The sequence below is a fragment of the Panicum virgatum genome, chromosome 6K (assembly GCF_016808335.1).
Source record: "Panicum virgatum strain AP13 chromosome 6K, P.virgatum_v5, whole genome shotgun sequence".
Classification (NCBI taxonomy): Eukaryota; Viridiplantae; Streptophyta; class Magnoliopsida; order Poales; family Poaceae; genus Panicum; species Panicum virgatum.
Genome location: NC_053141.1, coordinates 10,718,289 through 10,735,916, shown reverse-complemented (window position 1 = coordinate 10,735,916; position 17,628 = coordinate 10,718,289). Strand labels below are relative to the sequence as shown.

General features: G+C 51.9%; 2 protein-coding genes across 2 annotated transcripts in view; both read right to left on the bottom strand.

The window, feature by feature from the left end:
• LOC120711706 (putative F-box/LRR-repeat protein 22) overlaps positions 1-17,628 on the bottom strand; it is a 74,852-nt gene that overhangs the window by 27,045 nt on the left and 30,179 nt on the right. The window lies entirely within an intron of this gene.
• LOC120711705 (putative F-box/LRR-repeat protein 9) lies at positions 12,944-15,876 on the bottom strand. Its single transcript, XM_039997323.1, has 4 exons — positions 15,331-15,876; positions 14,848-15,243; positions 14,240-14,711; positions 12,944-13,377 (listed from the first exon to the last, which is right to left on the bottom strand). Exons 1-4 carry the CDS (start codon positions 15,354-15,356, stop codon positions 13,339-13,341), a joined length of 933 nt encoding a protein of 310 aa, XP_039853257.1. The 5' UTR covers positions 15,357-15,876; the 3' UTR covers positions 12,944-13,338.

Below are 17,628 nucleotides of genomic sequence, written 5' to 3'. Positions count from 1 at the left end.
GGAGAGGAGAGAGGAAAATGGATTCGACGAGCAGCTGCACTACAGTGTTTGTGTAGTGAAGCCGGAGCCACTCGAAGCCCTCCAATGGGGCCGTAATCTACTCAATTTGGACGGCGCCACTCAACTGGGTCATTTTTCACGTGGACTGTGAGCTGACTTGCTTTTAGGAAGCTCAGTGCTCGGGAAGAAGCTGGGCTCACTACATGGGCTAAAGTGTACTTCAAGTCACTGGGCCAATCAAATTCTCTCCACTAAAGCACGGAATAAATTATGCTGCGTCCACCCAACAAAACACCGCTGCTGAGGCGACAAACCGCTGCGCACCTAGAAAATTGTACCCACAATTACAACTCCATCGAAATCTATGACTAGGATTCATTCCATGAGGTTTAAACCCAGATCGATGGCCAGAAATGTTTGGACCATGCGCCTCAACGCTCCCTGCCTCCCTCCCATGCACCGGCGCCTCCCGCATGTCGCCCGCCAGTTGATCGCAGTTCGAGTCTGCACTCCCTTCTCTTTTTCCTTTTTTTCTGCCCTCATTTTTTCCTTGCCCAGATCATCAGCCGCCACTGCCCCATGCGCCAATCGCGGCTGCCCACGTGCACCTGCCTCGCGCGCCACCGCATCCACACGCGCCCCCACGGCCACGCCATGCTCGTGCGTGCCCCGGGAGCGCCTCCATCGCCGCCCACCAGCTCGCCGCCGCGCTTGCCGCTCCGGGCATCCTCCATCCTGTCCGACCCCCTAAATCGGCTCCCCACCTCCCAACAAAGCTTCCCATCCCCACGCCATCACCCAACCCTCGTCGGAGCACCGCCGGTCACCACCCACACCGCCCCGCCTCCTGCTCGCCGTGGGCAGCTCACCGCCACCTCCCACCGCACGAAGCACATCCAAAGGTTCCCCTCACCACCCTTTTCTCCTCCCCCTCTTTTCCCCTCACCTCCGGCGAGATAGCCATCTGTTATCGCCATAAATTAACAAGGTTAATTAATGGGCCGCAAGCGAGTTGGGCTTGAAGCAATAATTAAAGAAGGCTTATGAATCGGCTTCTGTGTGAGTATTTGGGCCGTGTAGGCCATGTATCTTTAGATTTAGTTCAGTTTGAATTAGAGATAGAGTCCGATTTGGACGAGTTAAGTTTAGATTGTTTCCCAAGTCTCCGGATTATAAATATGTACTCTATGATATTCGTAAAAGGAAGAATGTCATCACGTTTTGCAACATTACCTAGGCGCAACGCCGCCCATAATTCTAGGGTTTCATCCAAGTAAGTGCCATGCTGCCCTGATCACTTTTTGCGATCAGGGCAGCATTGTTCTTGCCTTTACCTTGGTATTACTCGTACTGAAGCATTTTTGATGACGAGTAATGCTAGTTATCTTGATATTTGTAGCCTGACTTTTAGTAGATTTATCATGCTCCTGTTGTTTACCATCTACGAATATTATGTTGTCTCTATGTGTTCATGCTTTAATCTTAAGCTAATTCTCGTTGCAAAGAATTAGCTGCGTAGAGACAACACCTTGCTTCTTTTTTATCTAGTAGATCCAATTTGTTATGGTTTGTTCTTATTTTATAAGGATTAGCTCAATATCTGCTAGGTTAGGCCTTGCAAACGGATTGGATGTTCCGGTGATGTAATAGATGCTTTGTTTTAGCCTTTGAGGGACCGAAACTGGCGACCAGAGGGGGGGTGAATGGGAGCCGATCAAAATTTCTTCTGAAATATGAAACGTCGGCCTATATCCCAAAATCACCGCAAGCCATCCAACTTAGGTCAGTGAGAATAGCTATGGACAAGCTATTTCGAAGCAGAAGACCCAGGTCGCAGCGCGGAAGCAAAGCGAGTCGAAATGCCGAGCTGAACTGCAGAGACCGGTTGCACAGACCGGTCAGACCGGTCGGGCTGGGAATTCAAACTGCAGACCGGTCAGACCGGTTGCACAGACCGGTCAGACCGGTCGCTCACAGACAGCCCGCCAACAAAGCTCCAAATGTCAAATCTTGAGCAAACGAAGTCCAAATTCAACGAAACTTGGAGGAAAACTTCGCATCTACCCCATGAACATATTCCCAAAAGATCTTTCCCAAAAGATTCACGGATCGAGAGAAATCGAGGAAAGATCAAAGAGGATTGGGGTTTTCTCAAGAACACAAAATCGCCAATTCGTGAGAACTCTCGATTCCAGTAGGTTTAGCACTTGGCTAGAAGGATTAGAATCGTCACAAAGAGTCCATCAAACCACGAATTCAAGGGTTGGTCTCCTCCAAACAAGAAACACACCAAAAGAGGAGAATTGAACCCAAAGCGCAAGAGAGAAGGGGAGGACGAGATGCTCAGCACACACAAGTGAATCACAAACAAATTTTATCCATTAAATCTCAGAGGAATTCACCTATACAAAGGCTAGAGCCATCCGCCCATCATCCACCCACTAGATTGAAGAGAATAGCTATAATCTAAACTCTCTTTGTGTTGGTGTTCTTGGCCCTAACCTAGAGCAGGGGCAGGGAGAAGGAAAAACACAGAGAAAACAAAAGACTCAAGAGACTCAACCGGCCACGGGCTGGTGGGGGGTATTTATACCCGTCTGCTGCGGCCAGACCGGTCAGACCGGTCGGGTCAGCAGCATCCTGCTGTACAGCCTCGATCGACGGCGGAGCTTCTTTCTTCGACTCGAAGTCTTTGCTGCGATGCCGCCACGTCGACGAAGATCCGGTCCGCGGTTTTGGAGGGTCCGCGAAACCCGGGTAAGTGGCCGGTTTTGAGAAAACCGCCAAAACCTCACGCGCGGGAAGATTCCCGCCTCCACGCCGTGGCCCTAGACGCTGTTCCCGCCTCGGCCTTCTGATGGCCCTAGATGCCGCCCGACGCCCGTCACCTCCTCGCCCGCAGCAAGGCCATAGACGCCGTCGACGCCCGTCGCCTCCGTCAGTCCCGAGACCGACGCCCGTGCCTCCACGACTTGGCGTCTTCAACCGCCGTCCGCCTCCTTGGTTTTGTCGCGCAAACCAAGAAACCCGCCTCCCGTCGCCGCTTGCGCCCTCGATCCAGGAGTGGACGCCACAGCTGCCGCCTGGTCTGAGCTCCGGTCCCGGCTGCCCGTCACCGCCGTCCACCGCACGGTCCATCGGCCACAGCACCTCCACGGCAGCTCCCCGCCGACACTCGACACCCGTGTACCTGCAATCCAAAGACCAAGCACACGATCACACCGCACGGTTGACAATTCACTCATCACAGGCAGGGTAGCGTACTCTCGTTCCTCAATCTCCCCCTTGATGAGTGCATTGTCAACACACCACCTGAAAGCAGAGAAGTGATAAAAAGAGAAACAAGAAAGCGAAGAACTCAAGCAAGTGACAGAGAAGCTTTGAAAGTCAAGAATAGTCACTTACTCAAGCACAGATCGATTCCCTAAGACAAGGGCAACGGCTCGACGCAATCGATCAAAGGCCAAAACATGACTCCTCAAAGACAGAGGTAACGCTCGACGCAGTCATGCAAGAAGCAGAGGGAAAACGAGGAAAACTAGGAGCCAAGAACAAATCAGAAACTCCTCAAGCAAAGCTTTTCCCTCTCCCAAGTGCAGCTCTCCCAAAATGATGCACTCTCAAGGCCCTGTGCACAACAAGTTTTTCAAAAATCAAACAAGTCTCCCCCTTGTTCGATCACTTCTCTCAAAATTCTCTCCCTTGTTGGCACATGCACACATCAAGCCTAAAAAGACCTAAAGCTCCCCCTGAAGTAGAAACTCCCCCTGAACAGATGCTATGCAATGAATGTAATGCAGGAGGTGTAAGTGAAAGCATTCAGGGATACAAGGATATGAGCAACATCTAGTCACAAGCACGTGTGCATCCATAAACAGGACCTGCATCTAGCTCAACAGGGTATATCAAATCAGTCTAGAGTTAGGCAAGTTCAGTTTTAGGGGAAATAAAAGCATCACCCATGATCTAGCACTAACAAGTAGGAAATGAAAAGCAGTGCTACTCAAACTCATACATGTGAGCCAAACCAGTCAAAACAAGTTGCCAACATTCATTTTTCAATCAAATTTATAGCAATCAATTCTTAATGCCAGGGGTTGAAAGCTTATCATGCTTTACTTAGCAACGAGGCCAAGCCTATGTCAAAGACAATCAAAAGCTTAAAGCACTCGTTTCAGTCATGCACAGTCTTGCCCGGGTTCTCACAAGTGCAAAGTGAGCCGTCCCGAAAGCTCGATCAGTGCGACAAGCAATCCCACATGGATCTTTTCAATCCATTTCAAGAACAGTTCAAGCAATTTTATCAGATTTAGATCATTTCAAGTATGAATTGCTGAACGAAAAGCCACACTAGCATGAATAAGATAGCAAAGCATATCAACACGCTCTAACATGCTAGTAGCCAAAACAGGGTGATCATGTTTTCAGATTTTCAAAACAAAATAGCTTAACTCAGATGATGTCATATACACAATGGAGCAAGCTATACATGATCAAGTTTATCATCTCACACTAGCAGGCACTAGAAGATCATAGCAATGTATACAAGAATGCTAGTGCAAGTGAGACAATGCAAAATGCAAATATGTACAATGCATATGCACAATGCAACTACCAAACCTGGAAAACAAAGAGAAGCAAATAAAATCTACAAAGCTAACCAAAGAAAAGTCAGCAATCAAAAGGGGTAACAAACCCCAAGCTCCCCTCGCAAGCGAGTAAAGGTGTCCTGCTCAAGCGGTTTGTTGAGAATATCTGCGGTTTGCCTCTCTGAAGGGACATGGATCAGGTCTATGTGTCCTCTCTCATGGTTGTCTCGCAGGAAATGGAATCGGATGTCTATGTGCTTGGTTCTGGAATGTAGGACAGGGTTCTTTGCAATGCTAATGGCTGATATGTTGTCTACAAAGATGGGAACCCTACCGAAACTCAAGCCATAATCCTGCAACGTTTGTTTCATCCAAAGTATCTGGGAGCAGCAGCTAATAGCGGCAACATACTCAGCTTCTGTGGAAGAAAGCGCTACGCTAGCCTGCTTGCGAGAGGACCAAGACACCAAAGATGTACCGTTAAATTGACAAGTGCCGGATGTCGACTTGCGATCCAACCGACACCCACCGAAATCGGCATCAGAAAAGCCCACAAAACCAGAGAAGAATCCGCCGAATACCAAAGCCCAAATTCAGGGGTGAATTTCAGATACCTGAAGATGCGTTTCACCACCTGCCTGTGGGAGGTGCGCGGCGAAGCCTGATACCGCGCAAAGGCAGACTTCGAACTGGATGTCCGGTCGCGTCACCGTCAGGTACAGGAGAGAGCCGATCATACTCCTGTACTCCTTCTGGTCCACCACCTCGCCGTCCAAGTCCTCATCAAGCGCTGTCGATGTGCTGATCGGAGTCGGCTGAGGTGACAGGTCGCTCATGTCAAACTTCCGCAGCAAGTCTCTAGTGTACTTGGCTAGATGGACAAAAGTGCCCTGAGGAGTTTGCTTGATCTGCAACCCGAGGAAGAACTGCAGCTCACCCATCATGCTCATCTCGAACTCCTTGGACATCTGATCAGAAAACTTGGAGACAAGAGCGTGAGAAGAGCCACCAAAGATAATATCATCCACGTATACCTGAACTAAAAGAAAATCAGTGCCAGATCGCATGAGGAACAAAGTTTTATCAACACATCCCATTTTAAAGCCCTGAGCCAGCAAAAAGGTTTTCAATCGATCATACCAAGCTCTAGGTGCCTGTTTCAAACCGTAAAGAGCTTTGTGAAGTTTATAAACGCGGTTTGGAAACTTGGGATTTTCGAAACCAGGGGGTTGCTTCACATAAACCTCTTCTTTGATAAAACCATTCAAGAAGGCAGATTTAACATCCATTTGGAAAACCTTAAAACTCTTGGAAGCAGCAAATGCAAGAAAGATTCGAATAGCTTCCAAACGAGCAACAAGGGCAAAAGTTTCCTCAAAATCAATACCCTCTTTCTGGCAAAACCCCTGGGCAACAAGACGAGCCTTGTTTCGAACAACCAAACCATCCTCACCCTGCTTGTTTTTGAAAACCCACTTCGTTCCGATGGGATTACAAGCAGGTGGAGGCTCGACTAAAACCCAAACTTGGTTTCTTTCAAAATTTTCAAGTTCCTCATGCATGGCATTGACCCAATTAGAATCAGAAAGAGCGTGTCCAATATCTTTGGGCTCAAAAGAGGCAACAAACGCTGAATGAGCAAAGCCAGCGATACTTGTTACCTTGGACCTGGTGACTCGCTTGTTGAGATCACCTAGCATCTGTTGAGGTGGATGGCGACGCTGAATGTGTCGCGGTGCTTCCCGTGTCGAAGTCGCCTCCTGCTCAACCAAAGCTGGTGCCTCCTCAGGTGCAGCTGGTGAAGCTTGAGTCACCTCCTCGATCAGCCCCCGTGAAGTAGACGTAGTCGGATCGGGGCCGTCATCATCGTCTGAGCTCGTGGCGGAGGCAACTGGGTCCACAGCTCGCGTGGTAGCCTCAGCCTCGCCCTCCGCAGCTTCTTCCTCCTCGTCTTCAAAGATGGAGGTGCCGAGCTCATCATCTCTTGCAACTTCAAAGACAGAAGAATTGCACGGTGCAGTCTCGTCGAAAGTGACTTCACCAGTCTCTCTGACGATGTTAATATCAATAATCAGCACACGGTACTTTCTAGAGTGAGAAGCATAACCGAGAAAAATTCCATCAGACGAGTGAGACTCAAACTTATCAAGATTTCCATCTTTCAGCACAAAGCACCGGCAACCGAAAACTCTGAGATGGTCAACACAGGGCTGGCGTCCAAACCGCAACTCATAAGAAGTCCTGTGCATGAAAGCATGCAAGAAAATATGATTGGACACGTAACAAGCAGTGTTAACCGCCTCAGCCCAGTATTTGCGAGGAGTCCTATGCTCATCTAGCATCGTCCTCGCCATCTCAACTAGCGTCCGATTCTTCCGCTCTACAACTCCATTCTGCTGTGGAGTGTAGGGAGAAGAATACTGGTGTTCAAGCCCTTGATCACTGCAAAAAGCGTCAAAACGAGCATTTTTGAATTGTGTGCCATTGTCACTGCGGATCGCTCTCATGGCCTGGGGTAACTCGTTTGTCAACCTCAAGATCAAGTCTCGAACAAACTCGAAAGCCTCATCCTTGGTTCTCATGAAAAAGACCCAAGAATAGCGAGAAAAGTCGTCCACAATCACAAGAACGTACCACTTCCCACCAACAGACATCACCCGAGTAGGACCGACAGTGTCCATGTGTAGCAACTCTCCAGGGTGAGAGGTCATCACCTGATTAACAGGCGGATGTGAAGTGGCAATCATCTTCCTGTGGCGACACGGATGGCAAACAAGGTCCTTTTCAAACTTCAATTTGGGCAATCCTCGGATCAGGCCAAGTGAGCTCAGTCTCGACAACAAGTCAAAGCTCAAATGTCCAAGTCTCCTATGCCACTTCCACAGATCAGAAGAAGGACCAGCCATCAAGCAATGAGAAGGGCCAAAAGGAGTTCCAGAGAAGTCAACCAAGAAAACCCGATCGCGAGGTGTAATCCGGCAAACCAAATCTCCCTTGGAATCCAAAACACGCGAACAGCCCTCCTTGAAGCGAATCTCAAACCCCTCATCAAGAAGTTGCGAAACAGATAGCAAATTAAAGCCAAGATTCGAAACCAAAGCAACTTCTCTCAGGGTAAAGCGATCAGAAACTCGAACAGCGCCAAGTCCATGTACCTTTCCTCTTCCATTATGCCCGAACACAATGTACTCCTTTGAGCGCATCGGGGTGATGCTGGATTACCATTTGTCATTTCCGGTCATGTGGCGCGAACAACCGGAGTCCATGATCCACCTGTTCTCCAAGCCTCCAACCTGCACATCAGTAGCGAGACAAAGGGTGAGCAAATGTCTCAACACTGGGGTTAGCAAAGTGAGAAGCAAACCAGTGTCGAGCCATTTGCTCTACAGAAAGGTTAGCAAAATTAGATAAAGCGTATCCCCTGTCCCGTCTACCGCGTGACTGACGAACACCACCGCGAGGAAAGCGTGGAGCCTCAAGACCTCCTCCAAAGCCTCGGTCCCGTGGTCCATAACCGTACTGAAAATGACCAGGAGCACGACCGGCAAAGCGACCACCCGCTGGAGCACGGTAACCACCACCGTCTCCCTGACCTCCACCTACACGGTGCGCCCTAGCATCTTGCCTACCACCACGCCGAGAAGGACCATGCACCCGAGCAGAGTACATGTCCGCGTTCGGTCTCTCCTGCTCTCTCTCCTCACAGCCCACTTCCTCCTGAAGCAAAACTCCTCCAGGTGACCTTCCCTGTCACAAAACTTGCAGTGGTACCTCACCTCACGCTTGGGAGGTGGAGGCCTAGCCTGCGGACGGGGAGGAGCAGCCCTCTTCTTCTGGGCAACCTGGGCTGTGGCAGCAGGGAGCGTGTCGAGGGGATTCCTCAGCGCATTGGGCTTTGGAACCCAAACCTGCTTCTGCGGAGGTGCTTTCGGTGGTTCTTTAAGCACACCATCCGCGGGGTCAACAAGCGAATGTTGCGTGCTCGTGCTAGCAGTGTTTCCAGCAGCCTTGCTAATCTTACCATACAACCTGTCAAAGTCTGACTTTGTGTATGTGTAACCGACCCCAAACCCATCACCACGCTTGAACTGCTTAATCATCATGCCCAACTGCGGCTCACTGCTAGAAATCCAACTCAGAATCTCCCTAAGGTATGTGTTCTCATTCTCCAAGTTGACTTTCTCTACCGCAAGATTATCCAAATCAGAGATTAAACCAGGGCAAACAGAGCAGTCAATAGGTGGGCTAGACTCTATGACCTTAGTCTTTCCAAAAGACTTGATCAAAGCGTTCTTCTCCTCTAGCTCCGACCTAAGCGTGGGACAAAGCTTACAAGCGCCAAGCAAAGCAGGCCTAGATCTAAGCTCCTCTAGTTCACAAACAACAGTAGCAAACTTGGACTGCAAAGAAGCTAGATCAGACTTGAAGATAGGACACTCATCGCATTCAAGCACATCACTAACAATGGGAGCGTCCTTGACAAGTTCAAGCTCATGCTTGGCCTTGGCTAGCTCGTGAGACACGTCAGAAAGTGAAGTCTTAGCAACATCTAAGTTCGCGACGTTCTCATCATGCTTGGCATGGAGAGCAACAAGATCATTCATGTGAGATATGCAGCCAGCGCACTCATCCTCACTAGATTTCTCCCTAGCACAAGCTAGCTCAGCCCTAAGCTTTCTACGCTCTCTAGCTGCTTTCTTAAGTAGCCTCTTCTGGTTGTCGAGAGCGGCGTAGAACTCCCTAACCTCTGTATCAAGCAGGTCGATTGTGGAGTTTACCTCTGAATCGCTCTCAGATCCAGGAGAAGAGCCGGAGTGCGTCGGTGTAGCATGTCCACCCGAAGACGCACGAGCACCATCAGCTTCGCCCGCCATGGTACAGAAGCTCTTGCACCGACCGGCCGCCAAGCAAAGGCCAATGAAGCCGGTGGCTTCCTTGTCTCGCTTCTTCTTCTTGTCGTCATCATTGGAGGTCAGTGAAGAAGTGCGGTCGGTGTCGGAGCTCTTGTCAAGGTCGCTGAGCTGCGCCAGGAAGGCTTTCTCCCGCTTCTTGGCCTTGTACTGGAAGCGCTTCTTGAGCGACTCCTTGTTGAAGTGTCCTCCCCGGTCACGACTGCGGTGCTTGTGGTGCCGACGCTCCTTGTTGGAGCCTCCCTCGTCGCGGTCGCGGTGGCGGTAGTAATCGAAGGAGTTGTTCTGGCCACCGCCGGACTTCTTGGGGCAATCGGCGATGAAGTGGTTCAGATCGCCGCAGTTGCAGCACCCGGGGTTCTTCTTCCTCTGGCTGTTGTGGTAGACACGCTGGAAATTGCTGATGAGGAGGCACAAGTCGTTGTCGCCCAGCGTCTCCAGCTGCTCATCTGAAACAGAAGACAAAGAGGCAAGAGAAAAGCCAAGAGCAGAGTTAGCGTTAGAGCTCGATCCACCACCTGGGTCAGTCACAAGAGCGACGCTCTTGGAAGGATGGGCACCATTGTGCTTGGCTCGTGTCTGGTTATCCACCTCCGTGGCCTTGAGCTTGCTGAAAAGCTCGTTCCCGGTCAGAGTCTCATAGCCTGCAGACTCAATGATCGTGTTCACCTTGAGATCCCACACAGAGCGGTCAAGTGCGTAGAGCAACTTGAAAGCCTTCTCGTGCTCTGTGTACTCAAGGGCACCAGCAGATCTGTTCGCATTGACTTTGTTCACAATCGACTGAAAACGACTGAACATCAAGTCAATGCTCTCACCCTGCTCCTGTGTGAGTCTCGAACAGTCTGGCCTTCACCTGAGATGTATCCTCGTGGTAGTTCTCAAGGCACGTCCAAATTTTGAGGGCTTCCTGAAAACCCTGGACGCGTGAGAACTCCGCACGAGAAACACCAGCGAGCAAGGCATTGACGGCCTTGGCGTTAGCCTCGTGCTGGGTCACCTGAAGAGGTGTGGTCCGACCAGCCAGCACCTCGTAAAGCTGGTTCGTGGTAATCTCCCAGACATCGGCTCCCATGCTCTGCAGGAAGGCTCTCATGCGAACCTTCCTGTAGGCATAGTCCTCGCCGGAAAACACTGGGATCTTACCAAGACTCGCTATGGTCGCTGAGTGGTTTTCGAACCGGTTAAGGTACTGAAAACCTCAACCAAGCTCTGATACCAATTGAGGGACTGAAACTAGCAACCAGAGGGAGGGGTGAATGGGAGCCGATCAAAATTTCTTCCGAAATCTGAAACGTCGGCCTATATCCCAAAATCACCGCAAGCCCTCCAACCTAGGTCAGTGAGAATAGCTATGGACAAGCTATCTCGAAGCAGAAGACCCAGGTCGCAGCGCGGAAGCAAAGCGAGTCGAAATGCCGAGCTAGACTGCAGAGACCGGTCAGACCGGTTCCACAGACCGGTCAGACCGGTCGGGCTGGGAATTCAAACTGCAGACCGGTCAAACCGGTTGCACAGACCGGTCAGACTGGTCGTTCACAGACAGCCCGCCAACAAAGCTCCAAATGTCAAATCTCGAGCAAACGTAGTCCAAATTCAACGAAACTTGGAAGAAAGCTTCGCATCTACCCCATGAACATATTTGCAAAAGATCTTTCCCAAAAGATTCACGGATCGAGAGAAAACGAGGAAAGATCAAAGAGGATTGGGGTTTTCTCAAGAACACAAAATCGCCAATTCGTGAGAACTCTCGATTCCAGTAGGTTTAGTACTTGGCTAGAAGGATTAGAATCGTCACAAAGAGTCCATCAAACCACGAATTCAAGGGTTGGTCTCCTCCAAACAAGAAACACACCAAAAGAGGAGAATTGAACCCAAAGCGCAAGAGAGAAGGGGAGGACGAGATGCTCAGCACACACAAGTGAATCACAAACAAATTTTATCCATTAAATCTCAGAGGAATTCACCTATACAACAGCTAGAACCATCCGCCCATCATGCACCCACTAGATTGAAGAGAATAGCTATAATCTAAACTCTCTTTGCGTTGGAGTCCTTGGCCCTAACCTAGAGCAGGGGCAGGGAGAAGGAAAAACACAGAGAAAACAAAAGACTCAAGAGACTCAACCAGCCACGGGCTAGTGGGGAGTATTTATACCTGGCCGCTGCGGCCAGACCGGTCAGACTTTATAGGGATCGTTCCGGGAATCGGCTCTTGCTAGTTCTTAGGCCTCTGTTTTGGTTATGATTTAGTTATCTGTTATACTTGCTAGGCCCAGTTACGTGTAGGATGTTCCGATCTAGCGGTGAAGCTCTTACTGTCGTGGGTTGGATTAGCTAGATTCGATTGAAGCAAGTTTTTCATAGTTATTTGCTTTATCTACTGATATCCGGATACACAGATCAGATCTGACACCGGGACTTGATCGGTTCTTTGAAAGCCGATGCAAGAGTCGTCCCGGGGAGCCGACCACAGCTCGAACTAATTTTTACACGTGTTTGTGCATGCAGGCAAATCGTTTAAAGCACGTTCGCACCTTCCTGATCAGGTATAGGTCAGGTGGCACGCCTTACATTCTCCGGAATCTTCGGTGTGTGCCGGATTGCGGGCCGTTGTCCGAGGAAGCAGTGCCGGCCAGCGCCCCGGCGACCTCCCGGCTCTTTGTATTGCCTGTCGCTACTCGCCGGTGCGTTTTGACCGACAACACCATCGGAATCCGAGCTCCCCACGGGCCGCCATGGTAGGGGTCACATTGTGATCTACATTTTCGTTTTAAGGACCGGGTGCAGAAGAGCGAGGGTCTATCTGTAAAGTTTAGATTTCAGTTTTCAATGCAAATCTGCAAACTTATAAAATACATATAAAATTGTAGAGAAAATAGAAAAAAAATACAAAATCAACTATTCTGAGTTCACATGGAGGATCCGCCATCGAGGAGCAAGACCACCCCCCTTCGACGCGTCAACGCGCCCCTGGAAGAGTAGGCGCCGGCCAGCTCAATGACGGATCCAGAATCGCCTCAAAATTGCGCTTTGACTCCGGTAGCATGGAGAACAAACGAGAAGGCACCTAGATATGTTGGTTAGGACAATGAAGATGTTGATGTTTATGATTGTTGTATGTTTTGGTGTGGGCATGACATATGTCATGAAGTAATTTCTTCTGAATGCAGTTGTGTAGCCATAGTTTGGACTGGAACAATATAATAACTTTATATGTCTGAAATTTATCCATAGCATTAGCGTGAGCACACTTACTAGTCAGAGAAGTACTCCAATAATCCCTCAATGACTTTGTGCCATGGACAGTGTGGCACGATTTTTTGTTTTTAGGAATTGGTTCACGATCTTCTTCAATTGTTTGAATTGCGGAAATGCTGGTAAAGGAACATAAATTTGTGGGGTGGAACAGGATAGATTGTCATCATTTCATTTTAAAGACTCGAGTTGGCTAACTTTGATTTAGAACATATCTAATATGATATGTAAATAAAAACAGAGAGAGTACGGCCGCACAGTTGCTCAGCGGAAACAAGCGCCGACGGAAGAATCAGACAAAGAGTCGTCCATCTTCTCCTTTTCCTTCTTTGCTCTTTCGCAAAATGCAAAAATGCAGGCCACACAAGACCAAAAGATGACCAAAAACTAAAGCGAAACGGAAAGCACCACCTGTCCTCCAACCAAAGCATCCACGAAGATTCGGACATAGAAAACACAGCGCAGCCGGGCGGGCGAGCAGGAGCAGAGGAGCAGCAGGGCGAACACTTGGTAAACATTTTGAGATACCACACGGACGCTATACCACAGCAACAGCAGCAGCAGTATAGTGATCACATCTCTCAATCGGAGTCGCCGCCGAAGTCGACATCACGGGAGCACAGTGGCGGGCCCAGGATTTAGAAGTTGGGTATTCAAAATTATAAGTAGTACTAAATTGTTTTAACAGCTTAAAGCACAAACTAGTAGCATATAATCGAGTACCGATAACACAAATTGTTCATAATTTGAAATGGTTCAGATCTACAAATTACAAGTTACAAGCAATCATTACGAATTTATGATACTGCATAAATAGTTACAAGAAATCAAATTTCCACTAACTAACCTTCAAGGTCAAAGGCTCCCCTGCGGCCCTGCCCCAGGCACTCGTCGCCCGCCCCTGGCAGCCTGTCTGCCACTGCCCTGTGCGCGCGGTGCGCTTGCCCCTGGGCTCCGACCGGGCGACCTCCGAGTCCGAGGCTTCGAGCAGGCTGACCCCGCGCCCAGTCCTGCCGCCTGCGCGCCCTGCTCCCTGCGGCCGCGCGCCACTAGCCTTGCGCGCGCGCGGCGCGCCTGCCTTCAACCGACCTATCAAGCGCCGCCGCTGCCGACTGCCGCTGCCGAGCACGAGCCCGAGCGCCGCGCCGGACCGCCGCCACTTGACTCACCTAGGGTTCGGGAATCGGGAGCTCAGCTTGGAGGAATCAGGAAGAGGATGAGGGAAGGGGGCGACTTTGAGATGGGCCAGGGTGGGGGTCGGGCATAATAGGTAGGGCGGGGGTGTCGTGGGCCGCAGTGGGCCGCGGGCCGGTTGATGGGAGTTGAAGTTGGACTGCAGCCCGTTAGACTGTTATTCTGTTTCTTTTTTATTTTCTCCTTCATATACATGATAAATACTATATGTATAAATTTTTTTGCCAAAAATAATGGGTATTCAACTGAATACCCTTGATACATGGTGGGCCCGCCCCTGCGGGAGCAGAGAGTTTCGTACTCGTACTCATCATCAACCTCGCGACGAAGGGGAAGCACCAGCGACTTGATCCCAGCGCACCTCGCCCGCAGCGCGTCGTCGGCGACGATGTTGAAGTACTCACTCAGGTCGAGACTCTCCAGGTGAGGGCAGCCGTCGAGGACGGCGGCGAGCTCGTCGTTGGTGACGTCGCTCCCGTAGAGCGCGAGGGTCCGCAGCCCGTGCATCGCGGCAACCCCGAGCGCTTCCCCGTCGGAGTACCTATCGGCGGCGAAGCAGAACTCCCTCGTGCGCAGCCTGAAGCGCCTGAGCTGCGGACATGCCCGGCCGGTGGCCTCGTAGACGTCGCGGCCGCCGATCCTGGGGCAGAGCACAAGCATGAGGTCCTCTAGCAGAGGGCACCTCGCCACCAGCTGCGTGAACCCTTCGTTGGAGACGCCGGCGCACGAGACGAGCCCGACGGCCTTCAGAGCCGGCGACCTGCATATATGTGACATTGTCAAATTCGTTCTAGCAGGGTATGTTGGAAACTTGGAATTGGGATTCATTTGCGATGCTGATGAACTTTTTGCAGGATCGGATCGGAGGAAGAGACGATTCTGTTCTAAATTGGTACCTGTCGCCGATGTACTCCAGGAGTTGATCGGTAACGAACCGCTTGGCGACGAACACCTCCAGCTGCCCACGGGAGCGGTCCACGGCGAACCTTGCCATGGCGCGCAGGACGACACGGTTGATCTTTGGATCCACAGGAGAGGCGCCGAATATGTCGACGATGTTGTCCACCACCTTGTGGCGCGCCATGTCCACGGATCGCCACAAGTCGGGCAGCTTGGCCGCGTGGAGCCAGGAGCGGCACACGAGGCCAGCGCCCATCAGGATCTCGATGGCGCCGAGCTTGACGAAGACCGATGCGAGGGCGTCCAGCGGCAGCTCCGACCAGTCCCTGGTCGGCTCCGGCGAGTCGTCGCCTGTCCCGGTTGGTGGCGGCGCATCCATTCCCTCGCCGGACCTGATGACACAAACAACAGACAATTGCTAGTAATTCACCATCAGCCCGCAGGAATCCATGTTGCGACGGCGGCCGATCTCTCTGTACCCTGGGCGGCGAACCGGCGAGGCCATCTTCCACCACCGTGTTGTACTACCTGCTGCCAAGGAAGGAGATGGAGAGCTCTTCGCTGTGTCAATTATGTATTAAAGGCTCTTCTTGGTGGCGCACTAGTTTATAAAGGCGAGCGATCCAGAGGCTTCAGTCCCGGCTTGCTTAACGAGGAATTCATCGTTTACAGTGAGAATTAAAGCGCCATTTCAAAAGTGCCGTTTCAGACCATCTCCAAAAGTGTGTAATTATTTTTGGCTCTCTGTTTGATTCTCAATTTGACTCTCCAAACAAATTTCTCTTCATACTGAGTGGAAGACTCTTCATTTCTCACTCTCCAAATCCTAACAAATCCATCAACTCCCCCTCTACACACACTGACATATAAATCCCATGCATAATCCTCTTCCTCTCCGATGCTTTATCCTCCCCGCCGGCCTCACACTCTCCTCGTTGCTCCGCACGTCGCTGCTCCCCTTAGACACGGCCGCCGACTTCACCAGATGCTTGCTGCTTTGTTACCTCCTCCTCCTTGGCGCCGCCGTCCTGGTGGCCGGGGTGCGTGGGGGCTTTATATCCCGGCACACCACCCAGGCTCCTTCCCTAAGGGTTTTGCCTCATCGGAGATGCTCTGCCCTCGCTCCAGCCCCTCCCTCTTCTACTGCGCCCGCCACCACCTATCCTCCAGGACGGCAGGTGATTTGGTGTAGCGCCGCCTCTCCTCCCAAGCAGCCAGAGATACCGAATGTTGCCTTAAGTGCCAGTTAAAATACCTGGTGTCCAAGACCGAGACTTTCAGTCAGGCCCGTATATTGCATGGCGCAAGTGGGCGCGACCGCACCGGCCCCGCCCCCCAAATTTCAAGGGCTCCATAATTATCAATTAGACTACGATAGACCCCAATTACTTTCCAAAAATTCACCACCTCAACATAAATAGGAATTTAAATCCACCACCTCAACATAAATAGGAATTTCACAAACAACTGTAGCGCGAAACAAAGCCTAGCCTTTGAGATTTCAGCGGAGGATGCACCACTACTACAATAAAGATTTGCAGGGGTAGGCAAAACTGCATTTTTAGGGGCGATGGCGCATCCACTCCTAGTTTTCGCTGCAACAAATGGTATCTGTAAGCATGGGTAATGCAGCCGCCCCAAAAAATTCTATTTCTAGGGGCGGTTCTTGCCCTCACCTACCCCTAAAAGTTCATTTTTAGGGGCGGGTCATGCCCCAACCGACCCGGCCCTACAAATCAAATAAAACAATTAAAAAACGATTGGCAGCAGGTGCTACAAGCCGCCGCCATGGGCCTCGCCGTGCGCCGAGGCGCCACGCTTCCGGCCCGTCGCGCCGCCGCCACCATGCTCGGGACCGCCGTCGTGCTACCCCACCGCGCACGCCACGGCCGCCACGGCCCGGCCACCACGTAAGGAAGCAGCAGTCGCTGCCGTGCTGCCCTACTGCGCGTCTGGCCCGCCGTGCCACCCTACCGCGCGTCCGGCCTGCTGCGCCGCTGCAGCTGTGCCGCTGCCCCGCAGCCCGACCTCTGCGTGCCGCAGCTCCACCCCGTCGTGCGGCGCTCGAGCCGGGCCCAGCCTCCGCATGCCGCATCCGAGCTCAGCCGGCACCGCACTGGTGCGCCCCTGCCCTCCGCATCCCGCTGGCGCCGCAGCTCGCAGCGCTCGCCACTACCTGATGTGCTCGCCATAGCCCGGCGCGCGCTGCCGCCCGCCAAGCTTGCATCCGACACGGGCCGCCCGAGTGTTGGCGCGCCGCGGGCCGTCACGCCCCACCGACCGCTACACTCCCTCACGCTGGCCGGCGCTCCACCCCCCCCCCCCCCCCCCGCATTGAGCCACCGCCGCAGCCCACCGTACCCGCGCGTGCCGCCACCTGCAGCGCTCACCGCAGCCCGCGTCCATGCGCCCGGCCGTCCTCCATGCTTGATGCAGCCCGCCGCGTGCGCCATAGCTCACTGAGCTTACGGTGCATCCGCGCCACGTCCCTTGACCCGCCATTGCTCAGCGCTGAGGCTCCGCGCCGCGATAGCTCCGCGCCACCGGCTCTGCACGGCCACAGCTTACACCATGGCTCCTCTTGCCCCGCTCGCTTCGCACGGCCGCAAGTCCACGTCGTTGTTGTGCGCCGCTGCCATTTGTGCTGCTGCCCTGCAGAAATAATGGAAGAGAGAGGATGAGATTGGATAGAAGAGTAAAGAGAGAAGGGAGAAAGAGAGGCACATATGTGTTGCTGCCCTGCAGAAATAAAGGGGGAGAGAGAGGCCGCGGAGACT